The sequence below is a fragment of the Pseudovirgaria hyperparasitica genome (genome assembly GCF_010093815.1).
Source record: "Pseudovirgaria hyperparasitica strain CBS 121739 unplaced genomic scaffold EJ05scaffold_13, whole genome shotgun sequence".
In the NCBI taxonomy this organism is placed as follows: domain Eukaryota; kingdom Fungi; phylum Ascomycota; class Dothideomycetes; order Acrospermales; family Acrospermaceae; genus Pseudovirgaria; species Pseudovirgaria hyperparasitica.
Genome location: NW_022985561.1, coordinates 405,955 through 431,035, shown reverse-complemented (window position 1 = coordinate 431,035; position 25,081 = coordinate 405,955). Strand labels below are relative to the sequence as shown.

Here is a 25,081-nt window from a genome sequence, read left to right as displayed (position 1 = left end):
GGTAGTGTCGAGACAATGGGGCGTGCAAGAAACCTCAACGTGGTCCACAATAATGGAGTCCGACCACTTTATACCTGCGACTACAACAGCTCTTCTGTCTGATGAAAGTCGGATACACTTCGCACCACCATAAATGAAAGTGCCATCAAACGTGAGGAAGATGGTCAGGGTGAGCTGCGCGTATAACGATAGTGCTGTGGAGTGTGGATCAATTCTGGTGATAACATGGTCTTTTGAGAAGTCGCTATTGCCCATTCAGGCCCGAATTGCTGGTTACCATTCAATGACTTGTGGGAGACGATGCGAAATGGACCTTTGGTCATTCCCACTCTGTATCTTTCAGTCTTTGCATCATATACTCGACTTCTACCTCTTTTGTCAAAGGAATAACATGGTCCTATACGCTGTCAAAGAGATGTACTCATATTTGGGGCAAGAGAATCTGACCTTATACATAGCAACGACAGCATCGACATTTATCTTGCTGGGTCTTAATTGATTGTCTGGGTCTGTGCCATAGGTCTTTGCTTTCAGCCTCAATCGTTCTAGTACTTTCACCTCGACGGCCGGTTTGGTGATGGCGATGTCTATGCCTTCGCGGTCTTCCGCCTTGATGAGCTTCACAAATTTCTCTGTTTCAGAACGAAATTTGGATTCGGCCACGAATTTCCCGAAGTGTATACGGCGCGACAGAGCTTGTAAGCATGCTACATCGCAGACAGCAGTAGACCCGAAGTTCTCTTTCGTCTCGCCTCTTTCTAGACGATGCTCACAAGCCGCAGGTAGAACATCCTTGATGTAGGATTCCTTAATTTGCGGATTGACGTTCACATTATTCGGATGTAGAATTTCGGGGTAGTTGACAGGCTGTAGGATGGGCTTTTGGAGATCGTTGGGGAAGAACGGGTATTCGTCTGGCGATTCGTAGCGGCGCACAATTGAATGGAGTTGCTCTTGGCCTCTCAAAATCCAGTCCATGAGCGACAGGTCGCTGTCCGGTATCTTGATACCACCAGGTTCATAAATAGTACGGTTCAGAGGGAATTGTACGCGCTCAATGAGGTGGAAAGTGATGGTATCTTCAAGTCGACTATAGTTGTTAATGGACGAGTAGTAGACTATGATACGCGGTACTTACATCAGTTGGAAACGAATGTTGTCAATATCAAGAGCTCGCGCAGCGTCTGACATGTCGAATTGATCTATGGCGGCATCCATGTTTGCGATACTGTTGTCAGTGAGAAGGCGGTGCGTCTGACAGACATTGAGGGTCGGAGTGGGGCTTTAAGTCTTATATAAGTCAGCGAACGCCGACTCACGATGGATGCGAAGTAGTATGGCGAACTCCGACGTCGGTCCTGTAGTGACCACTGGACTATATTGCGGGACGAAGAAATGGGAGTGAGATGGATCGGATCCCAAGGATTCGGTAGCTGCACTCCCTGGTCTGGGCTGCGGGACAGCTTGCGCACGAGGCACTAGCTTCGGGGCAAGCATCAGTCGAGCACAGTTGAAGACGACATCAACATCCTCCGCATTCATCTTCACGCGACAATCTTTCGTACGCGCAGTGATAGGCCACAGATCCTGCAGCATTCCGAGCATAATACTATGACACCTCCGTAGTCTTCTTTTCTATCACCGCTCGTTGCATTCATAACCTCTCGGATGGCCAGTCCGGAGGGTCGATCTGGCTCGTCAAGAGATCAATACATTCCTCCGGAAGATGACGATCCAGGTCTATTCAATGGCGTCAACGTAAGATACTTCTTCTTTCTGCCATACGACACTTTCCTAACATAATCTAGACCCGCCAAATCGAAACTTTCGGTCGCAAAGTTACTGCGACTGCAGGACATCTGATGGGCGGTCCCGAAGGAAGCTTCCATAATACCCTGACCGACGTCCATCGTGAGCTTCGCCGGCCTCTGATACAACGCTCTGTCTTCTCTTTCGCTCAGACTACTCCTCGTGACCTGGCTCGATCGAAGTTCATCCCATCGGAGATACAACAACGAGCTATATCGTCTCTACCTGATGCTCTTCTCTCCAACATCCCCCAAGACCACAACGCATACTCTCTCTTCCAAGGCTTCCAAGCGACACTGCCAGAAGATCCGGAATCGCCAAAAGTTCGGCATGGAAGACATAACTCTCGCGGGCGGAAACTTCTTGAAGGCTCGAGGGAGCAGCTGGACGATGGCCAGCCCATTTCACGACTGCGTAATGAGAAGACCAGTTTGAGCCATCGCCTCGAAATGCTGGAGGTTCGGAAAAGCATGTGCGCCACCGAGATCAGAGAAATCGACAACAAGATTTCAAATCTCAACACGATGCGGAAAATCGTTCTAGATCGACTCGCAGGATTGGAGCAAGATGAGATAGAGCTAGAGCATGACCTGAACGACGTGGATAATCGTATCGAGGACATGCAAGAGGAGATGGATGACGCCGCTGCTTTGGCTCAGAAGTCACCAGGTTCCAGTGCTGGGGGTGATATGCCCACAACATCGGGGGAATTCATGTCACAGTCTATCTACCAGAAACTACCAGAAACGACTCCGAAACCCAAGAAAAAACGACATGTACCGCGGCGAGTATCGACAATGATACTACATGAACACCTTGAGTCCGGATCAAAGATCAAGGATATGCAAGCGCATAATGATCTGATTACAGCCCTGGATTTTGACGCCCCGTTCGGCACCATGGTCACAGCTTCAATGGACGACACCGTCAGAGTGTGGGACCTAAATGCGGGACGGTGCATGGGCATGCTGGAAGGTCATCTCTCGTCGGTCAGGTGTCTACAAGTAGAGGAGAACATTGTCGCAACTGGATCGATGGATGCCTCTATACGATTGTGGGATCTCAGCCGAGCAGACTATGCACCGATGGAATCAGGAACGAGTAAAGATGGCAATCAAGATGAGGATGATGGACTAGTATTCGAGAATCCAGAAGATGAACCGCCCCCGCCTCCCCCGACGAGTATGCAAGACTGTCCGCTCTTCTCGCTAGAAGGACATGTGGCTGAAGTCACAGCTTTGTACCTGAGGGGCGACATGTTGGTCTCTGGATCATCAGACAAGACCTTGCGACAGTGGGATTTAGTGAAAGGCAGATGCGTTCAGACACTCGATGTGCTATGGGCGGCGGCGCAGGCTGCGACGACGATGGGTTCAAGTGAAGGCCAGTGGCGGCCAACGGGAAGGCAGTCTGATTCGTCAGCTGACTTCGTTGGTGCTTTGCAGTGCTTTGATGCCGCACTGGCGTGTGGAACAGCGGATGGCATCGTCAGACTTTGGGACCTGCGCAGTGGGCAGGTACATCGAAGCCTTGTTGGACACACTGGCCCTATCACTGCTCTGCAATTTGATGACGTTCATATGGTGACTGGCAGCAATGATCGAAGTATCAGAGTAAGTTTCTTTGCCCTTTGGTATCTATGGCCTCTTACCAGCGACAATAGATATGGGACCTCCGAACTGGATCGATATTCGATGCGTATGCATACGACAATCCTATCACCGGCATGGCGTTCGACGCGAAACAGATCGTTTCTGCAGCAGGTGAAGATGTGGTCAAGGTTTACGACAAGACCGACAGCCGGCAGTGGAACTGTGGCCCTGGTGTCTCCGAAACTGACGTTGCCGGACACCTTGCTGTCATCGAGCAGGTCCGCATCAAGGAAGGGTACATGGTTGAGGGTCGCAGAGACGGCATGGTCGGTGTTTGGTCGTGTTGATGATTTGCACGCACAGATTAAGCGCACATATACAACGAATCGTAGGATAGTCTTCCGCATTGTACGCTTAAATAGCGACTCGAACCTCTTAACTCCTTTCGCCCAGTCCTGTGTGACCCCTCCGAACGGGTAATTCGGCACGATGTCGGATACTACAAAACCTTTCGTCTGTACTTGACTGGGCACTGACAGCGGCAGCCTTCAGCGTCTTTCGGAAGCATTGCTAAAAATGGTAATTCTCTCCACCACATGGCAGATGATGCAGACGACACATCTCAAGATGTTTATGCGTGAGTTTATCGTTGTGGATTTATGACATCGTGGTACAGTCTTATCATTGACTCACGTCAGCACTATTAGTCTTTATTATCGTCTTCCACGGTCAAATCTTTGCTCTCCTCAATATTTCTACAAAATCCATTTGTCCTTTTAGTTCTCCATTATTGCTTTGGTTTGCCCATATTGATAAAACATACAGGATCTCACCATCATGTCATCTAACTCCATAGGAGCACATATCGATGTTGTCCCCTCATCATATCCCAAGCTCCAAACTCTCGAAGGCGCCCCGCTCGCTTTGAGCGTGCCCGCCACCACGAAGCAAATCTCCCCCATTCCTTCCGACACCATCAAACTCAACGCTATCACTGGGCGCACAGAATCCAACGGCTCACGAGTCACCCCAGTCTCCAGTTCCCACACCCCTAACGAACTCGAATCTGGCCGCCCATGTTCACCAAACGTACGCAATGTCGTCGAACAGATTCAAAGCTTCTCTAATCCGCCGATGAATCGCTGGCGCGTGTTTTGTACGTGTGCAATCTATTTCGGCAATGGCCTGACGGATAGTGGTACGTTATCATTGTCATTGTCATTGTCTGAAGTCTTGCGCATAGAAGATGGCAGGAGCTGATCTGTATGGTTAGCGCCCGGTGCACTGATTCCATATATGGAGAAGAGTTATGACATCGGGTATGCTATCGTGTCGTTGATTTTCGTAACCAACGCAGCTGGTTTCATCGCAGCCGCATTCTTCATTGATGCGCTGCATCAGCGCTTGGGCCGCGCAAAGACGCTGATGCTGTCTGAACTGATGATTATCGCGGGATATATACTCATTGGTGTGCGGCCACCATTTGCTGTCGTCGTTGCTAGCTACTTCCTCCTCGGTGCTGGCGCCGCGATCAACCTTGCCTTGAACAACGTGTTCTGTGCAAATCTTGCCAATTCAACTGTGATTCTTGGAGCAAGTCATGGTAGTTATGGCCTGGGAGGTACAATTGCGCCGATTGCTGCTACTGCTCTTGTGTCGAAAGATATCGTCTGGAGCAGGTTTTATCTCATCATTGTTGCTGTACGGGTTTTGATACTACCATTTGCCGGATGGGCGTTTGGGAATTACGAGAAGGAGGCGCCGAGTACGCTTCTTGAGAGATCTGCATATGGAGCGACGACCAGAGAGAGTAAAGTCGCAATGCTGAAGAGGGCGTTGCGAAATCGGGTCACGATTCTAGGTGCTCTTTTCATATTTGCGTACCAAGGTGCAGAGGTCAGTATTTCGGGCTGGGTAATCAGTTTCTTGATCAGTTATAGAGGTGGAGATCCTGGGAAGGTGGGATATGTTACGGCTGGATTCTGGGTATGTTTTCTTTTCCTATCTTGTTGATTGTTTTTCATAGTTATTCTAACTGTATCCTAGGCTGGGATCACCATCGGTCGCTTTGTACTCACACATCTCACGTCTCACATCGGAGATAAGGTCTCTGTGTATGGCCTTGTCGCTGGGACTACTGCACTGCAGATACTTGTCTGGCTCGTCCCGAATGTAATTTCCAATGCAGTTTTCGTATCGCTTCTTCGGCTATTGCTTGGACCTGTGTATCCTTGCGCACAGTCTATATTTAGCCACAGCCTGCCGCGGAGCATCCAAATGAGCAGTATAGGGTTGATCTCGAGCGCTGGAAGCTCGGGTGGAGCGGTTGCGCCGTTCATGACAGGCTTGCTGGCGCAGGCTAAAGGCACTTGGGTCCTACATCCGATCTGTGTGTCGTTGTTCGGGTGCATGGTGGTCTGTTGGTGGTGTTTGCCACGGGTTGAGAAAAGGGCTGTTTGAGCTGGATTCTGCAGCTGTAAGCGTGAACTTCGTGGTATTGGCATTGGTATTGCACTTACCAGCATACACAAGCGGCAGTGTAGGGCATTTGTGCGTTTTCCACGGGATATGGTTCGCCGTGTTTCGACCGAGGGTGGCCAAGTCGTGCATACATCGCGATTACAAAAGGTACATGGTTTGATTAGTTTTTTTGTCAGAATTTCAAGTTCGGGACACAGTCCAGCGGCAAATCAGGCAGCCATCAATTGCCCAAGGAAAAAGTCGTCCACATCTGGGGAGCACGATGCGAAAGTGTTCAGGGGAATACTCCCCTGTTCCGGAATTCGACTGTACGACGCCTTACCAGAGTCCCATCAATATTGGGCGCAATGCTAAGGGGTCCAGCAAGCTGCTCCACTATTTCAATCATTATAGACAGTCGATTCAAGCACGTGTTGTCACGAAGCTGCGGCGACTTTACTTATTACCAAACGAGCCCACGCGGCAAGGCCCTCTTTGTATTAGACCAATCCTGTAAATTTCCACATCATCGACGAGAGAAAAAGACTTGTGACCTCCCAGAGTACTTCGCCTGACCGAAGATGTCCACTAGTCGATACTCCATTTCTGGGTCGACGATTGATGTTCGAAAGGAGAGTTCCAGCAGAACACGGCGGCGATCTTGATAATGTGTCTGTAGCGTGGGTCGAGTGGTTGTGGAATGCGATTCGTATAGTCTTGTAGTCCTGAGAAATCTGTTGGCTATGCGAAGGGTGAAAGCATGTCGTGTTTGAGTTCTCAGGGTATCTGATTCTGAATCAGGATTTTGCAATATCTGGACCTTCTCTGGTGATCTAATATCAAGCTGGCGACCGAATCATAAGCGTCGTCTCCGGTACAATCGTTTGTTCTTGTTCCGTTCATACCTTCTCGAATCGAAGATATTTTGCTCGGAATAAGAGGTATGAGATTCACTTCCTCGTGACATAGTTTCAAGTTATGCTCGATTGCATCGCCTCAGTTGTACCTCAAAGAACACTTCTGATAGTTCACGTGTGTGCCGATATAACTTTGCAAGCATGCATGCTATGTGCATCAGTAGATAGTGTTACTATCAGGAGTGTCGAGCCAGGTGTCTATCAAGTATCAACGCAGTGCGCCAACGAGATACTGTTGCCCTAGTCGGATCTCGTCTTCCTCGTCCTAGGTTTTTTTATTCTTGTCTTCTTTATCTTAGTCTTCTCTATCCTTGTCGTTCTTATTTTCACTTTTTCGTTGAATTTTTCTTCATCGTCATTATCTTGTGTTCAGACAGGGAACAAAGCTGAACCGTGCCGCAAGGTTTACCCCACACACAGCGCAGCGCAGTTCACATCCCTAGGTCTTTTCTAGACTCTACATTACCAACATACGAACGTTGCTTTGCTCAGACTCCCTTGTCTTGAAAGGTAAAAGACAGTCTTATTTGAATATAAGATGACAGTAGGCGGGTTCTCTAGAAAGAAGCATTCAATTACTCACGCATGTTACTAGCCTATCGCTGCACTTCAAGCAGCTGCAATGCCCGAACTGTACAATTCAATGCCCTCCAGTCCACAAATAAATGTGCTGTATCTAGCCCCGGGACAAGAAATCATTAGCCCAGAACAACTTTGGGCATCAAATCCGGAGAGATTGGCTACAGGAACGGGCACACAGCTCGCAAAAATGTCTCCATCAATTTTAGTGAAATACGGTACCCATGTGTCTCTCATCGAAGCCAAGAACATGCTGTATGTGGCTGAAAAAACATCAATACCCATCCCGAAACTGTTTGCAGCATATGCATACGGGCCTCTGGACCGAGACGTTGACGACTTCGGAAGTGTCTATGATACGTATCTCTTTATGGAGTTTATCGAAGGCGAGGACCTAGGAAAGTCATGGGCAAAATACACCTCCGCTGAGAAGCAAATGATCTCAACAGACCTAAAGAAGCACATGACAGAGCTTCGTTCTCTCCCGGCACCGAATTACATCGGATCTGTACATGAGGGACCAGTCACTGATATTATGTTAGAGTGGTCTACAACCATCAGAGGTCAGTCTTTATACGCATATTAGCAATGTGACTGAATAGGAATCTAGGTCCGTTTAAAAGCGAACAAGACTTCAATAAAACGATTGTTGACACCTTTATCACCAAATCAAAAGGCCAGATCGGTCCCTACATCCGTGGCATGGTTAATGCATACAAGCATGGAATTGTCTTCACTCATGGCGACCTCAGACCTGATAATATTATCGCCAAGAACGGTCGTGTGGCAGCAATCATTGACTGGCAGATGTCAGGGTGGTACCCAGATTATTGGGAATTCGCCAAAGCGTTTTATATCGAACATTTCACTAATGACTGGGCATCATATCTACTAGGCGTTCTCACACCGTATTATGGTGAGCAGTTGATGTATGATCGATTGATGAGTGTATTATGGTAGCTAATAGTAAAGCTTCCAAGTTGTAATAGCTCATATAACTTATTGCTACTTAGGTTAAGAGCTCTTATAAACAGGACACTAATGGTTAAATATCCTCTCACTTTAGATAATCTAATATATATTATAATGAAGGTGTTTCTAGTGCCCTTGATAGAATATTAACAAAATGGACTACGCCTTTTATTTAACTTTCATATGTTATATACTATTGTTACTCCATATAGATAGTATTACGGAGTGTTAGAAGCTGCAACTAAAGGGTATAAAGAGGACTAGAGGTAGGTCTGTTATATAGCCTACTTCTAGCCTCTATATCTCTCTATCTCTCTAACATATATAACTCCAATCAACGAATCAATATTCTACAAACGACGTCTTATAGAGATCAGCAGGTACTGACTTCTAATTCAGGGTCGAGCATTTTAGTAATGAGAACGAGGTAACATGTATTCGCTCCTAGCTAAAGATGAGCGCAGGGATTGTCAGGTCGATAGCACCTAGTTCTACGGCATAATACTGGCTTAGCAAGTATGCAATGGAACACTCAGCTCCGAAAAACGTGAAACTTTGTAGTTGTTGAAACGAGAGATGAAAAGTGGTCGTGAAAAGGTCTTCGGAGCACGCTAGGCCTTTTGTATCGCAGCCCGCCGCCATGCCTGCACGCACGGTCCGGCGCCGGAATCAGGCTATGCGTCCAGGAACCGGACGTGTCCCTGTTTCTCCAACCATCGCTTCGGGTTGACATGCTCTCCCGGGGAACATCATCCTGACGAAGCTTGCCTACAAGGTCTTGCCTGCTAAACGCAAGGCAGTCTGTCTGGTCCTTAACATCCCCTACCACGGTCGCCTCTCACCAGACCAGTAGCCGCAACGTGTCAAGCTTCACTGACTCCCTTCACGTTTCGGACATGACCTCCTCGAAGGTGATCTCCTTGCGTTGTATATATGCATCTTGTTCTAGTAGCAATTAAGCGACATGCTTCTTCCGCAACTCTACTCGAATATTGCAACACAGCGTCTCTTGTGATTCGATCGAGTATTGAATCATAATAATGCCCCAGAGGTATAACTTGTGCAGTCTGTTACCGAGATGACGTGGTTACAAACGAAGCAATGCGTGGAACTCAAGTTTCTCCCAAGCATGGTGGGGAGAAAGAGTCACAGGTCTATCGCCATCCTATTCTGCATTATCGTAGCTTTCTTTGTATCAGCTTCATTGATGATACCATACCGGCACTCTTTGCAAATGTACAGGTCATTTTATCATCATGTTCCAACTCACTAACCTCGTCCAGGAACATTAATGCACACCATGATCTTGATGGAGAGTCTCATCAGAATGAATCCTCTTTTCCGGTCATTCCATTCGACGAAATGATTCGCCAACTATACGGGACGCGGAAGATTGATATGACGGCTTCATTATTCACCGATGAAGATGGTAAGGTGCATAGAATACCCGGGCGCCCTCGATTCAAGACTCCCCTAGGGAAGCGTCTGGTCATTCTCGATATCGACACAAGACCACTCGATGAAGAAGGTGAACTGTTTAGCTCCGTTGAGTGGGACTGGAAGAAGGTGCACCACTTGTCCGCCGGAATGGTGAGCCATTATATGTATTGTGCGCCTCGCATTACCCTATACAGACATCTTCACTAACCATGTCACAGCGATAATACATGGCTATGACTACCTAAACATCCGCTCGCCTGTGTACGAAGACCGACACCCCGCGTGGGGCAAGGTCCTCATGACCCAACACGCGCTCAAAGAGCACGACATCGTAGTATTCCTCGACAGTGACGCTATTTTGCGATACCCTGAGCTGCCCATGGAATGGCTAATGAACTACTGGAACATCAGAAAACAGACCCCGATCTCTATGTCCTCAGAGCCGAACCTCGATCGTGATAAAGACGACAAAGGCAACCCTGGACACAACAATGGTTTCATGATCGTGCAAAACATTGCTAAGACATACGAAATTTTCAAGAATTGGGCTGAGTGTCCAGAAGAAACTCGTTATGAGGGCTGCGAAAAGTGGAAATGGAAACATAACAGAGAACAAGATGCTTGGTCTAACTACCTCCGATACGAGTACGAGGAGGATGTTCAAGTGTTGCCTTGTATTGAGGCGAATGGATACCCGGAAGCTACGGAAACTGGGTGTACGGGAACCTTTTTACGACATCATTGGCTGCATAAAGAGTTGACAAAAGAAGTCTGGGCGGATAATATTATGGAGGCTTGGGCGCCAGCCATGCACAAGTATTTCTCGGATCATCAAAAGGATTATGTGCAGGACCTCAGGGGGAAGAAGCTGGTTGGCAGTGAGATCGTGTAGGCCTTGTAAGTTGTTGTATTATAATATAGACCAAAGCATTTCTGTAATGATTATGACTCTAATATTCTTCCTTGTTGGTATGTATGGGATCCTTCTATCCTCGAATACACTCATCGAACCTTGAAACCGACGTTCATTGGCGGCCGATGCCAGATCAATTTCATCTTCTGTCCTTGGATCCAATCTTTGCTGTCGCCAATGAGTTCCATATCGAACGTCCATAAAAGATACGCTAGTGTTGTACGTATCTCGAGGTATGCAACACTAATACTCATATCAGCTTTGATGGTCTTATCTGAGGGTTGGGACATACTTTTTTCCCAAGCATGCTCTTGGGCCAGTGGCGAATGGTTGCAAAGCTGCCTTATCATCGAATTTAAATTGATCTAGTGTCTCCGAGAGCCAGCGCTCAGGGGCGAAGAAAGTAGGTTCAGCGTAGTTAGCAGACACGCGGCCGATCACATGGTGATTTACATCGACTGAAGTCTATCATCATAATTGTTAGAACGCGTCAATGATAGCCAAAGGACCATGTCTTACATTTGGAGGCACTTCATAGCCACCAATCATTTCTGTGCGAGTAGTCCGTCGCGAAAAACGCTGGGCCCCTGAGTGGTGGATTCTAAATGTCTCAGAGATGACTGCGCCAAGATAGGGTAATTGCGCGAGTTTGACATTGTTAATCTCTTCAATCGACACAAATGCATCTCGAATCTCCTTCCGAGCTCTGTCATGGGCACTGGGATTTGTGAGAAGGTAATAGAGTATAGTCGACATCATACTCGCGGGCTCTTCTCCTCCAGCACCCACGAATAGCCGTGCCAAACCAAGAATCTCGTTCTCAGTTAGGCTATCGTTGTCTTTGCCTTCATCGACAAGGATCTATCATGATTTGTTAGTTGTGCTGCGTCCAGTGAAATCTACCATCATCTTACATAAGACATGAAGTCTTTCTTCGCATCAGTACCCTTCGCTCTCCTCCTATTCATTCTATCTTTTTGACCTTTTTCTTCCCCCTCCTGCAGCTCTTTTGCTTTGGGAAGACTGAACAAAAATTTCAGGAGCCACATCAGTGGTGCATAGTCCCAGCTTGTTAGTAAGATTGGATTGAGTTTGCTACCTTGATACAGATCCTTCAGTAATTGATTGGTCTCTCCGGTTCGCACGCCGTCAAAGCTTTCACCATACGTGAGATCTGTAATAATGTCAAATGACAGAAGATCAAAGTATTTACTCATATCGAAATGAGTCTCTGGGTCTACGTCGATAACGGAACGGATCTTCTGAACAAGACCATGAATATGAGACTGAATGAGAGGCTCCTGCTCCCGAAGTGCGGTCTCCGAAAAGGCGTGCGCGACGAGGCGGCGAAGACGGCTGTGTTCACCATCGTCTGAGCCAAACAGAGGCCAGTCAATAGGGACGTTTGGGAAGCGCTTGAAGTCTTTGGGAACTTGGCGACGATGTGAGTGGAAACCGTATATATCTGACATTCCACTTAGTACAGGTCGGTGAAAGACTGTCTATGCATACCTTTGTATGCTTGCGAACAAGTGAAGGATAGTTGATCAGGTCCGATACGAACAACCGGTCCATGTTTCTCATGAAGTTTTATGTAGTTGTGCGGTGCATGACCTTTGATTTGCTCGTAGTGGTATGGGAAATGGAATGCAGATCGATACCATGGTCCAGGAAACTTAGAAAGTGGATGGAAGTATATATTGTAGATTCGCTGTGCGGACGAGAGAAGAAAGTACTAAGTATAATGTAAGCTTATTTGTGTGAAAATGGAAGTGTTGTTACAGGTCGGAAGGAGCATACTAGAATAAGAATCCCTGTAAGGACTGTCAAAACGGACATAGACTGTAGTGCCTGTATATCGAGTAACATGTTGGCGAGGAGCAGCAGTTAGAAAGTGTGACATTTTCTGTCGTTGCGACGTACGTACCCTTTATATCATGCTAGTATCTTAAGCTGTCCAGATGTTCCAACAAACTTCTCAGATATTCTCGATTCTCGCGTGTTGACATTCGAATAGACCATGCCTAATCGGGCTTCATCGCGCGAAGGGCAAGGTGATATTTTGATTGACGTCATTGGCGCAAGCTAGACCTAGAACAGAGATAATCACGAATATAAAACTATCATTTCACTGGTAGATACTGCGAGCTATTCTTGTGTTGGGATCAGGCTGGGTTGATAGGCTGATTACGTTGTGCTATTTGGACCGTCAAAACGTGCCTAAGAAGTCTCATTTTCCAGCACCACCTCAATGATACCTTCAAGGTCGTCATCGAATGGACATTCCTGAACATCCAACACAGTCAGTCCCACTGATTCGACAAGGGTTCTCCAGTCAGATGCGGTTCGCTCCTTTGCTCCAAAGTTGGTCATCATTGTGAAGTCGGCTGCGGCAAACCAAGACGCGCATCCGACGGCAGGAAGTATAGCTTCATTGATTACCAGTTTCGAATAGCCTGGTTTCATGGCTTCCTTTATTCTCTTTAAGATCTTCCGGCAGTCATGATCTGGCCAGTCGTGAAATATGAGGTGCACGAAGTACACCCTTGCTCCTTGTTCTGTGTCAGTATTCAGCAACCTAATTTACAGATGAGTAAACCTACCTTTTATAGGCTGCTCAGCAAAGAAGTCATGGCTCATCGGCGTGATTCTCTCTGGAAAGTCAGCTGGAAGATGTTCGATTGTGCCAGGCAAGTCCTGTAAGACCAATGACCCTTCGATATGTGGGAACCTTTCTAACAACTTCATGGTATCATGGCCTTTACCACCGCCAATGTCAACCAGGAAAGCACCATCCTTAAATCCGTCTATGAGTCTGCTTTGCACATCGTACCAATCGGCCCAAAACTTCCTTGTAGATCGTATCACTCCCATGAAGTCGTTGAAGGCTGACATGCTTTCTGGGCATTCGTGAAGACTTTCAAACCAAGTAGACTTCGTCTTGTATGCCCATTGAAAGGTTGTGTCCTTGATATTTGTCGGACATTTGTAGCCCTTCTCCTTCAAGTAGCTTGATAGATGGCTCACTGACTCGGAGTCGCTAATCGCTTTCATGCCCCCTTCGATACCTGGCTCAGTCATCGCCTTGCTGTATTTTGTTGCGAGGTATACCTTCTCGCATGCTTCTTTCGCAAAGTCAAAGCTGCAGAGAAGTCGCATTAACCGAACTATAGTATCACAGTCACTCTCACTGTACTTTCTTCGTCTAATATGCTTACCTATCAGTAACTCTTCCGCATTTGTCTTCTCAGCAAGCTGCCGAGAGGTTACCGGCCCATTTGCGTCGCACAGAATATGAAAGATACGCAGATCTACGGCAATCCTCAAGGCTGCTCTTTCGCAATGTGCCTACAATGATTTGTCAAGGAAACCAGGAATCACACCCGAAGAAATATTTACCGTCTTCACCCACCACATCGCAACTTCTTCCGGCTTCTCCAGTGACTGAACTAGCGATTTTGCAGTTGCCAAAATGCTCTTGCGCAGAACTTCTGCGTCGCTATGCCTTGAGCTTGACATCAACTTGATACTCGCAGTTAGGTCGTTTGCGAGACGTTGCGGTTGCTGAAAATCCATGGTATCTATTGTGCTGGCCTGAGCTACGATCATTTTCGCGGTTGTCTTGAGGTCCTTTAAATTCAGTTCTCGGGGACAAAGCCTAATTACATATCAAATCTACGTCCATCGTCATTCTCTCCTCGACCTATCATTACTATGTTGCGGTCCTAGGGATGGCCTGAGCTAAATTCTGGTATGTGGGAGGAGCTTGGTGGGCGAGTCGGAATCTATCCTAGCCGGACGTTACACCGAGGTCACAATAGCGAAGCCTACGACCATACGCGATTTGGCAACCACGAAACATAGCTTAGATGATCATAGGTAGCATTGTGACCTCTACTGTGCTCTTACATCGAGTGATAGTTGGAGAAAGACCGAGAGCTGATGATCCGAGCAGGGTAGGCTGGTCTCCTGCCGGAACAAAGTTACTATCCAAGCTCATGCACACAATTATTATACTGATTTGCTGCAGTCAAGATTTCTCCTAGTGCTGGGGACTAATGTTCTTCCAGATCAAAGATGTGCAAGCTCAGAAATTATCTACATTCTACAAATCTTAATTGCTCCAGTGTTTCACACGAAAGGGTGATCACAGAGGTGCTGTTTTCCTGACGCGATGATGGTGTAGACGATATGCTCACTGCTAGTGATTATTAAACCCAGAGCTAATGTATTCATCAAATGTCAATGTCTTGTCCTTGCTCTCAAAGCACGCTTTGCTCAAGGTCAACATTGAGCGGAGGTACTGTGCAGTGTTTTCTACCGGTTCCAACTGCTGATGACATTGTTAAAGACTCTGCGTACACTTTTCTTAGAGGCGTATTACGTCAAGCGCTACTATAGTCTTTGGGATGTTCACATAGACTCTGCTATGCATAGAAAACACTCTGTAACTGAAGGATGTACCATTCACCTAGATCATTGCGTACATTCCCTGAGACCTATGGCGTTTGAACCTCACATGCAAGGCCTCAAAAGAGTCTAATAACCTCGTAGGACCAGTTGAATTCCAAAACTAGCTCTTTGATATGGTCAGCATTGCTTCTGAGTTGTCGTTGAAGAATGTGACAAAGACATAATGAAGGGCGAGCAATTACTTCAAGCGCATTTGCTAATATATCTGGGCGCAAGGTTTGACAGGTGAGCATGGTCGACTATGCAGTACGGAACTACTATTTCTTCGCTGTTCAATGTGGTAACATTTGTCGCGACTGGTGACGTATACGACGACCACGGCCTCCGGCAGACCGCCTATTCTTTTATGGCTAATTGCCATGCGAGTTGGATTCTATCATCTTGTTCGTAAGTATGATAGGGATTTGTGCGTCAGACGAAAGCATAGGACTTAGATAACGCTGTATCCATCGGGTCTGAAACACTAGATCAGCCATGACCATTTGGTATAACAATAGTGCACTAAAAGATTTGCAGGCGAATAGTAAAGGTTCCAGTGCTCGGAAGATCATTAGACTTTAACTCACTACAGTTCTAGCTGCCTTGGGAGTGCACTTGCCCACCATCCGTAATTGGTAGTTGTGATGGTCCAGGTGTCTATGTTGACGAGCCCCTGAGCTTCTTTTTAGCCAGCTCATACTGGCCATGGCGCCATAGATGATCTCAAAAGATACTATATCCTAAGCAAGCTGAAATCTAAGCGGAGAGCATGCAGCTATCAATGTGAGCTGCGATCTTTGGTCTTAGTCAGATTGCATCGGCGATGACGATATGAATGCCGGCTACGTCCTGTGGCCGTGCGAGCGCAAAGGTTTCCATCATTCATCAAGTAGCAAACGAGTTTGTGGAAAAGGATATAACGTAACATCATGTCTGGGTTTAGTCTTTGTGAATGTTTCTCGGGTTCGAAGAATACAGTAAGGTTATTCTTTCGCTTTCCCCGAATTCCGCGCCGCTGGGATTTACTCCAATCTTTTCACATACCCGCAATATTTCACCCATATTACCGGAATATGCACGATATGCATCATGCAGCCGTTCTTCTTCCCTAAAGAGACCCTGTCCGAACCCCCAGTGCTGCTTGGTGCCCATGCTTGCTGCGATGGCAGCTCCCGGAGTCGAGGTCATTCCTGCATGGAGCACATACTGGGATTTCTAATACGCGTAACAGGCTGCCTTTCTCCAGGAGCATATCATGAATGCATACGGCATCACGGCATCGCGTCTTCTCTGGAAGTCCAACTGGGCCGTGAATGATAGCATCGACGCCAGTGCAACTCTCCGTTCCCTCATCGACGATACCGGCGATATGCTCTTTGCGTTCCATATTCCTCCCGTTTTAAACCTGTCAACGCCACGAAGGCGGTAACAAAAACTCGCCTGGCGCACCTCTCTTGCACACTTGCTCCACATATATTCATGGGCTAGTGTCATGCGTACCGAAGCAAAAGTATTGTAGAGTACTTTCAGTACTGTTGATATGCAGCAGTGGTATGATCTGACACCAGATGGGGAAGGCTATTTTAATGAATATTTACGGTTGACAGGAGCCAAACTGGAAAGAGGCGTTGTATGGGGATACGTATGAGAGGTTGGTGCAAGCGAAGGAAATGGGTGGCGAGCTGGGAGGAGCCTGGGCTTGAGTGGTTGGGGGCACATACGAGTATAGACACTGTGTAACATGACCTTTTTCAATAGAAGTCGACAGGAGAAGACCCTGATGACATGCTTGTGAGCTTGGAAAGTTATGCTAGAGGTATTTACTCCGTTCCATATACAACATCCCGTTTCCCAGGACTATGGTACAATAAAATGTTTCCACCACGTTGTACAGCTTTTCCGAACGCCGTCCGCAATGCCTGAGATGTGCATCTATCTATATGATACACTCTAATGCCACGCCATTACATAAATACAGTCCATGAAAATTATTATCTACGAGAAGAAATACTCGCTCTGCTTCAGTCGCGCCACGTCGAAGTCGCCTTTCTGCGGTACGGGAGGGAAGCTCATGGGTGCCCACAAGGTGACAAAGGACAATCGAGTTGGACTTTTGGCTGCTTCTTCAGCGTCGCGAGGAAGTTGGGTCTCATCGTCGATGTCTGCTTCTTCGGAGACGGCAATTTCGCTTTCTGGATCATCGTGGAGATCTTCACTACAAGGCGCAGCGTCACCATCTCTATTAACGGTGAGGGTTGCTGCGTCTTCGTCAGAGAGCAGACCGACTTCATTATCCATATCAAGCCGTTTGTTGCCACCTAATGCAATGGCTTCAGCAGGAGCCGTGGGAACAGCCATGCCTGCCGCAATGCACTCTTCATAGATGCTTGTCGGGGTCATCATTTTCCGCCCCTCAGCCTGCTTGTTTGGGTCTTTAGATGTCAATAGGGCTGAACGTTTCCGTTCTGCAAGGAGCTCTTGTGTGGTGGCATGAAGGAGTCCAGTCTTGGGCCCCTTTTTAGCGCCATGCTTGGTTGCTCCTTTGCCTTTTTTAGTCGACTTCAGGGCTTCTTCTGACCTGAAGTCCTTGATCTTGCGTGCGATATCGGAGTCTGCTCGAATTGAAACCAGGCGCATGTGCGACCCATATCGAGCCTGGAACTCTTCTGCGAGACGTGTTATGATGTCCTCCGAATGCATTCTGACGAATGTGTCACGAAGCACAGTGTTCATCGTGGGTATATCAGCTGCATGTGTCCAGAAAGAGTCGTGCACGGCGGCGAATGTCAGTCCAAGTTCATCAGAACGTAGTGCTGACAGAAGCATGTGAGTTGCGTCCAAGGAATGAACAAAATTTGGTGGGAAACCTTGGACTTGTTTGCGCCTGTTGACTGGATCTGAGGCCGCGGAGTCGCGCAATCGAAGCTGTTGCAGAGCCGTCGAGACGATTTTCGTCTTGCAGTCGCGATAGGGCTGGACAACAGGCAACTTTAGAGGCGTCGTCCAGACTAGGGTCGACTGCTGCAGTTGGTCTTTCCATACTTTGGCAGGAAGGTTAGATCCTTGTGCCGATCTCGATTTACCTTTGCCACCACTGATATCGGCTTCCAATTGGTGCATCTGCTCCGGTGTCAAGGATGATGTAATACGGGAGGCACATTCTGCGAGCCAATGTTGAATATTTTGAGCGCCAGTGAACAAAGTTCCAAGCGCCCCGAAGATGGCGTTGGCAATCTCGAGGGCCATTCCCCGAATATTTGACCGTTCCTCTTCACTTGCATTAGGATTCAATTCCTCAAGCTGTTTTTGAACCTGCAATTTGGCGCCGAAAAACGTAACCCCATAAACATTTGTCATGACTGTTTGCTTGACGACTTTACGGGTGATCATGCCATCTGCAAGTTTCGCAAACTTGTGGCCCTCATCAGCTCGTCGTCGAATTTCCTTCTTAACCAAATCTGCTACACCTGTGTACACATCGGCCGGGCGATCGCCTGGCAGCAGATTGACCTGCGCAGCACCCGCCGCATCCCCACCAAGAGCAGCATAATGCTGCAGACCATTACAGGTACCATCTTGGTGCACAGGAAGATATGACACATACTTGGTTGGATCTGAAAGGTCCATGGCGTTTTTTATTTCAAAGCAGCAAGCGAGACATTGCCAGGGGTCTTCTGCTTTCAACCACCATCGTTTGCCGGTCAGAGGAGATACAGCCGAGTCATAAATATCGTCCAGATGATCCATGGCGAAACGCTCTCTGTCAGAGAGACTTGCCTTGTCGAATCCAGCCAGGTTAGCCATATGAATTTTCAACCACCGTAAGCCAACTTCCCCAAGCTCTTTTCCCTTTCCGAAAACTAGAAGCCCCCGTGCAGGATCAGCACCCATGTGATTTAGTAAAGGCGGAATCGGATATGCTCTGCCACGAAAGTCAACGTTATGCGGGTAGTAGAATGTGTGCTCGCGGAATGATCGCGCAATTTCGATCTGAAAATTTTGAAAGCACCGATTCGAGTGATAGCCTCCTTTGAGATCATCGAGACGTCGGACTTCTCTCATCCACTTTCGCCGTGCGAGGAGATCTGCGCCGGGACCTGGCTCAGGCGGATACGCGATATCTGATGATTCCGGCGCCAGACTTCCGAGTGCTTCTCCAGAGTTCCATGCGTCAATCATTACAGTCAACACAGACTTATTAATCCGCCATGGTGTCTTTCCGAGAACATCCAATCCCGCGAATACCATCGCAAGATCACCTTTTTTGGCGGCGGTATTAGCATACGTCATCTGAGTCTCGTCACGTGCTTTGAAGCGAATCATTTCGACAGGATATTTCAGGTATGCACCCTTCTTAAGGCCAGACCATTTCTTCGGCTCAGTAAGCATGGGTAGGTAGCCGATGAAGCTGGCGTGCACTGGCTCTGACCGTAGCTTCTGCAGAAGGATATGATGTGCTTCGATCTTCCCTGTTTTCTTACCAAGGGAATATGTGCTCGTGTGCGTGAACGCTGGCTGTGTACGAGATATCTTCTGTCCAGTCTCGGGATCTATCACTTGATTGTCGATCGTCGCAGAGGATATAAGCTTTTCCAAGAGAACTGCGCCAAGCTTCGCACGTACAACAAGTGAGAATTCTACGTCGTCTTGGTTGTCCTCCTGGGTTGCATTGGGTATAGTGTTCTTCTGGTGCCGCAGATTTAGAGCAACATATTTAGCCCGTTGATGTGCGGAGATGTTTGTTTGTGATCTGGAAGTGGCAACGGGTGATCTCTCCTTAGCTGCGGCGACAGCATGTTCCTGTTGCAAGTTCTTTGTCACTCTCATCGTTAACCAGACAAGTTGCATTCGTTTTGATGGGCCATCGCGTTGTTTAGGTGTGCTGAAAGCCTCCAAGATCGAGAGAATCGTGATTGCTGCGAGTTTGTCTGGTGCGAACAGTTCCATATATGGTCCGTAAATCTGTCGGTCCGCGTCGTTGCCATCTTTATTCGCCAGAGCAGTCCGTACCATTTTTAGCTCCGTGGTAAGTACTTCAGTAAGACTAGTGAACCATCGCGCCATCCAAGCATCAATGCTTCGGTTTGCTCCCACTTGTTTGACACCTAATTTGGAAAGCTTTTCTTGTTCCTTGCGCCACCTGTCCATGGCAATTTCCACAGTGGTTTCTTCCAGTTCAACCTGCCGTTCGTAGAGCTGCTCTTGGGTAAGGTTCGCTGTTGGGCCACCATAGCTACCGTCCAGTGTGGAAAGCGTTTTCTTGAGAGTACTCAACCCGAGACCTTTCTGCCGTGTTTCTCGGGCCTCCGCTACGTCTTGCTTTTCGACCTCGTGCATAGCCTCTGCTTCTTCTTCGGCAGTAATCGCATACTCATTAGGGTACCATGTCTCCAGGCACAGCCATTCTTCGATCGAGTACTCAGCCCCCATCACTTCAGCGTACATGTTGTGATTCCGCGCGTAGCTGACATATTCGTCCACGAACGTTTTCCTGTGAGATTCTGGGGCCGCTGCTATTGTAGCTCGAATCATGACATTGAGAGTCTTGGCGTTAGGCCGATCATGCTTATCGATAATTTGACGTTTATACCAATTCCTTATATCAGTATAATTGATAGGCGGATCATCAATCGACAAAGCTTTGAACAGGCCGTCTAGATAGATATTGTGTGCCTGTATCACTTCTGAAGAGCCCTGTGGTGCGGAGTCGCGTATACGTCCCACTACAATTGCCGCTCGGTCCAATCTTCCGACTCTTATGCTTGCGTATAGGTTTTGAAGAAGTTCGGGAGAGGTTCCACCAATGCCTTGTCGGTAATTGAGATTCCTTGATGGCGGAGGTAATGACACCACCAGAGGTGACTGAGGATCCCATCGATTCGTCGACGCAGCAAATTGGCTGTTATTCCACGAGAGTATATCGGCAGGCTGTGAAAATATAGAAGGCGGTGGATTGGCGAACGAAGAAGCTGTTACAAGTGGGCGAACATGAGACTTGTTCGGAAGAGAAAATCCTGATTTGGTGCGCCTCGTGTCTGTCGGAGATGACGTCGCGGCGGTCGCTGACTGATGACTACATCTCAAGAAGGCTGGATACAAAAACGATAGGGGTAGAACATTAGATGTATTGAGCGGACACGGCTTTCGAGCTGGACGCCGCTGTTTTCGCGCCGCTCGAACGAGCATGGCCAGTTACAGCATGTGCAAAATTAGCTATTAGACACTCGCGTCGACTGTAGAAACAGAGGGAGAGGCTGAGGGCGACGATAAAGCAGCTGAGGAAGGCGAAGATGAAGGAGTGTGGGTAGTAAGAGATGTTGACTTAGATGTTTATCGATGCCAACGAAGCTGCGGACGAAAAAAAGTTCGAGAGCTTCTTGGGTCGCCACTACACGCGACATCGTGCACGTGCCCTTCCGCAAACCTCAAGAATCAGGGGCTGGTTTGATGCCTCAGGCCGCCACATCCATGGGCCCCAGTAGCAAACATGCATCGCCTCTCTGCTGACCTCTTTTGAAAGCTCATGGGCTATCATGGATACCATTCCTTAGCATTCACCTTCGTAGATAACAATTGTTCTATGCCGAACCCGCCTATTTTGGGCACATCGTGCTTCGAATGCAAGGCTGAAACGAAGGCTTCATACACCTCACCAGGTTTACCACGACTATCAGGCCCCCCCTGCGCCGCTCATTACCCTCAGCATCTCTGGGGATACACGAGCTGACTCGGGGAACTCCAGTTCCTTCATATTACCGGTTGAATGACTTATAGAAAGAGGTGTCTGCTCTTTGACATACATCGCGTACCTATGAGGCGTGTCTCTGTAATTTTTCTAGGCCTATCATATACTGCATAAGATGTTACAGCCCTCTCGAGAAATCTCATCATAGAGCCTTTCAATGGTCGCGACTCATACGGCTGACCTAGTAGTGGCACAGATTCATGCCTTTTGTGCGATTGTCACTCGTAAGGCTATCATCACGGTCATCAATACATGCTCTGTCGCCAGCCTCGTCCCCATCGACTCGCTCTTCTCCTGCCAAATTCGCTCTTGATCATCTCGTGAAGTCATCCGACCGAGCTGTTATATGACCAATGCTGACCTGCAAGTTCGGAAGTGGCTTCTGAACGATCTAGAGTGCACTGTCGGAAGGGCTGCGATGTAGATCGTTGCGGAACTGTGTTGCTGTATGCCTCATACATCTCATTATAGTATTCTTGTGTTGCCTAATCAGAAATAGTAACAACACTTTTATTCCTGCGGACAGGGTTCGGCCATGCACAGTGCACAGCCTTAGACGACCGTGCCGTTTCATCCTAGCTAGGATACCGAACATAAATACGTTATGAATCCCCTCAACTTATCTCGATGCCGCAATCATCCTCCATATTCATGCCCCAGAGAATCGAAAGGCTACCAACGCTTGGAAGTACACACCACATTACCATGATGAAGGGCACTCAGCTGTTCATGCTTCTATTGGGGTCGATTTGTTGTACTTACGCCTCGCGGTCTGTGGGTGCAGATGTAACATCTCTGCTCGAGAACTCAGCTCATCCGAGAATCGAGCACCGTCTTGCAGCTGCATCGAAGTACTCACAGCTCAGCAGTCGCAGTGATCGCTTGGAGCTTGTGCATCGATGTGACCTCGACTACGCGTCTGGTATGCTTCCCGTCCATGCGATGCACCATAAATTTCTAATAACAATACAATGCTAGATTCGTATACGGGTGGACAGACTTCTCATTACGCTCGCGTAACATTAGGGTCTGAGAGGCCAATTCTGCTGCTTGAGCAAGTCGAGCATCTCCTTAGTCGCGTAGAATGCTCGGTGAGCACGATCACCATCGAACTGTCCCAATCGTTAGACATCGACGCTACCCGGAATGAGATTGCAAGGCTGAGTAATGGCTATATCATCACTTCCCATTCAAGCTGTAACGACCATGGAGAAAGAATGGCTTACAATGTCAAGTCTATCTCCCATGACCCCAATTTAACAACCACCTTCGAGGTCGAGGCCGCGTCCCTTGAGTCCTCATTTAGTCGGTTCACTGTCTCTCTTGCGAAAGGTCGTAAATCTCATATCCTTCGTCCGCATAGAGATCTACGGCGGCGTCAGGACCCATCTCAGACTGGCGTAAGGAGCTCAATTGAGCCAATGCCCACTGAGTCATCCACTCTCGTTCCCACCCCAACCAGAATCTCTGAAGACACCTCGGCTACTTTCCATTTGGACAAGACCATCACGGCCTCTTTAGGGCCATTTGAGAACAACGCTGGACAGCCGATTCCCATCACCGTTGGCTGCAAGAACTGCACCGTATACGGTGATATTGAATTAGACTGGGTGAACTTCGATTGGGATTGTGATGTTGACGAGCTGAGAGCAGATGACATTTCGCTTTCGGATTGTCTTCAGGGCGGTGAGGTGTCCATCAGTGCTAAGGGGCTAGGGGCGCGCATTGAGCTGGAGGCAAACTTGACCAATACTGCAAGGTGGTCATGGAAGTTATATGAATTCCCATTGGGTCTTGCGTACCAGGTAAGAGTCGTAGCTGCTCCTCAGTCTTCACCATCTAGGCTCGACTTGTATTTTCTGGATCTCAGTGGCACTTTTCTGATACCCAGCACAGATTCCCAAACTGGGTACCATTGGCCTGACCTACTCACCAACCATCATCGGTACTTATTCTCTCGATGGCAATGCCTCTGTCAGCACCGGTTTCGACATCACAGTACCTTCCGATTCGAATATGGTCATCGACTTCTCTGACTTATCAAACTCTAGTTCGAGAGGCTTCCAGGATACAGCTCTTACGCCTATCCCTTTCTCCTCAGAAGTCTCTCTACAGTCCCTAAGTTTTGGCCTTTCCCTACAACACCGCATCGGTTTTGGCATCTCCCTAGATCCACCAGGCTTTCCAGGACAAGTAGCTATCGGCGCAGGCGTATCTCTCGAGAACCCTCAGATGAGTCTCAACATTACACCGATCGCTGGACCTGTAGACGCCTCGTGCAAGCCCCTCGCGGGCAATACTGATGTCTCATCTGAAGACTCGAGTATCCTTGAGCGGGTCCTAAATCATACCTACTCGCTTAACCCTTCTATCGGGCTCTCGATCGATTTTGATGCTGAGTTCACGACAACCATCCCTCTCATAAGCCCTGAACCTCTTGGATACAATGTCTATAATCACAGCATGCCGATCGAAGACTGGGCAACATGTCTCAACTGGGACCAGAATAGTGGTACGTATGTTGATGCGCAACAAGTTTTCCAGACAGCGAAGCAGCAAGAAGAAGGTAACAGAGGAGGTAATGGGAACGCAGATAGTAATGGAGGAGGCGATGAAAATGCAGCAACATCAGTGGTTCATAGTATGTCTGGAATGTCTGTTTCAGTACAAAGTATGATTATGGCATGTATGGTTGTTTGTGGGTTTATGGTCTTGGGATAAGCCAACTTGGCGTGTATCAGTATTAGCTGGCTCTTCGAATACTTAGTTCTACCTTTCGGGTATGATTTTAGTCTCAGAAAAGAAAAACTACCTACGTTTGTTCCTATTATCGTAAATAGTACTATTTGCGGCGAGATTATTCCTTTCTTTCTGTGCTCTATGCAAGATTTTAGATGACTGATGTTTGGGATATACGTCATCAGTACTCCTGTATATATGAAATGAGAGTTCTATATCAGGAGAAAACCGTAATATCCCTACTGGGAACCATACTTTCCTGTTGAAGGAGCTAGATAGAACCGTTGGACTGCCTCATCTCTTTGCAATAAATTGACGGCTTGGGTGCTCTCGAGTCCCTTCAGAGAGGTCTTCTAAGGTCATCAATAGGTCTATAGTAAGATAGTACCTGTAAAATCTGTGTATGTCATTGATATTTGACGATACAAATGCAACAGAATCATTGATTATGATCTTCGATATC

The 25,081-nt window shown here is 47.7% G+C and overlaps 9 protein-coding genes across 9 annotated transcripts; 5 read left to right on the top strand and 4 right to left on the bottom strand.

The window, feature by feature from the left end:
• Nucleotides 1-319: 319 nt before the first annotated feature.
• EJ05DRAFT_488203 (chorismate mutase) lies at nucleotides 320-1,218 on the bottom strand (the record flags this gene model as incomplete). The annotated part of the gene is made up of 3 exons (XM_033745687.1): nucleotides 320-397; nucleotides 448-1,090; nucleotides 1,139-1,218. 3 exons carry the CDS (start codon nucleotides 1,216-1,218, stop codon nucleotides 320-322), a joined length of 801 nt encoding a protein of 266 aa, XP_033597886.1.
• Nucleotides 1,219-1,668: 450 nt separating this feature from the next.
• EJ05DRAFT_493985 (WD40 repeat-like protein) lies at nucleotides 1,669-3,748 on the top strand (the record flags this gene model as incomplete). Its single annotated transcript, XM_033746154.1, has 3 exons — nucleotides 1,669-1,758; nucleotides 1,809-3,422; nucleotides 3,473-3,748. The coding sequence occupies 3 exons, from the start codon at nucleotides 1,669-1,671 to the stop codon at nucleotides 3,746-3,748; spliced, it is 1,980 nt and encodes a 659-aa protein (XP_033597885.1).
• Nucleotides 3,749-4,538: 790 nt separating this feature from the next.
• On the top strand, nucleotides 4,539-6,003 carry EJ05DRAFT_101149 (MFS efflux transporter). Its single transcript, XM_033738937.1, has 2 exons — nucleotides 4,539-5,387; nucleotides 5,448-6,003. Exons 1-2 carry the CDS (start codon nucleotides 4,698-4,700, stop codon nucleotides 5,859-5,861), a joined length of 1,104 nt encoding a protein of 367 aa, XP_033597884.1. The 5' UTR covers nucleotides 4,539-4,697; the 3' UTR covers nucleotides 5,862-6,003.
• Nucleotides 6,004-7,131: 1,128 nt separating this feature from the next.
• On the top strand, nucleotides 7,132-8,449 carry EJ05DRAFT_101111 (phosphotransferase enzyme family protein). Its single transcript, XM_033738936.1, has 3 exons — nucleotides 7,132-7,288; nucleotides 7,374-7,920; nucleotides 7,968-8,449. The coding sequence occupies exons 2-3, from the start codon at nucleotides 7,401-7,403 to the stop codon at nucleotides 8,315-8,317; spliced, it is 870 nt and encodes a 289-aa protein (XP_033597883.1). The 5' UTR covers nucleotides 7,132-7,288; nucleotides 7,374-7,400; the 3' UTR covers nucleotides 8,318-8,449.
• Nucleotides 8,450-9,054: 605 nt separating this feature from the next.
• On the top strand, nucleotides 9,055-10,693 carry EJ05DRAFT_540169 (uncharacterized protein). The gene is made up of 3 exons (XM_033749580.1): nucleotides 9,055-9,565; nucleotides 9,613-9,938; nucleotides 9,988-10,693. The coding sequence occupies exons 1-3, from the start codon at nucleotides 9,408-9,410 to the stop codon at nucleotides 10,659-10,661; spliced, it is 1,158 nt and encodes a 385-aa protein (XP_033597882.1). The 5' UTR covers nucleotides 9,055-9,407; the 3' UTR covers nucleotides 10,662-10,693.
• Nucleotides 10,694-10,771: 78 nt separating this feature from the next.
• EJ05DRAFT_540168 (cytochrome P450) lies at nucleotides 10,772-12,551 on the bottom strand (the record flags this gene model as incomplete). The annotated part of the gene is made up of 6 exons (XM_033749579.1): nucleotides 10,772-10,925; nucleotides 10,975-11,147; nucleotides 11,202-11,543; nucleotides 11,597-12,147; nucleotides 12,195-12,417; nucleotides 12,483-12,551. 6 exons carry the CDS (start codon nucleotides 12,549-12,551, stop codon nucleotides 10,772-10,774), a joined length of 1,512 nt encoding a protein of 503 aa, XP_033597881.1.
• Nucleotides 12,552-12,902: 351 nt separating this feature from the next.
• Nucleotides 12,903-14,258, bottom strand: EJ05DRAFT_488198 (hydroxyindole O-methyltransferase; the record flags this gene model as incomplete). The annotated part of the gene is made up of 4 exons (XM_033745686.1): nucleotides 12,903-13,240; nucleotides 13,286-13,849; nucleotides 13,901-14,030; nucleotides 14,082-14,258. The coding sequence occupies 4 exons, from the start codon at nucleotides 14,256-14,258 to the stop codon at nucleotides 12,903-12,905; spliced, it is 1,209 nt and encodes a 402-aa protein (XP_033597880.1).
• A 2,639-nt stretch (nucleotides 14,259-16,897) lies between these two features.
• EJ05DRAFT_455355 (DNA/RNA polymerase) lies at nucleotides 16,898-21,474 on the bottom strand. The gene has a single exon (XM_033742473.1). The coding sequence runs from the start codon at nucleotides 21,318-21,320 to the stop codon at nucleotides 17,130-17,132; it is 4,191 nt and encodes a 1,396-aa protein (XP_033597879.1). The 5' UTR covers nucleotides 21,321-21,474; the 3' UTR covers nucleotides 16,898-17,129.
• A 1,032-nt stretch (nucleotides 21,475-22,506) lies between these two features.
• Nucleotides 22,507-24,600, top strand: EJ05DRAFT_502889 (uncharacterized protein; the record flags this gene model as incomplete). Its single annotated transcript, XM_033747324.1, has 3 exons — nucleotides 22,507-22,801; nucleotides 22,858-23,684; nucleotides 23,776-24,600. 3 exons carry the CDS (start codon nucleotides 22,507-22,509, stop codon nucleotides 24,598-24,600), a joined length of 1,947 nt encoding a protein of 648 aa, XP_033597878.1.
• Between the last annotated feature and the right edge of the window lie 481 nt (nucleotides 24,601-25,081).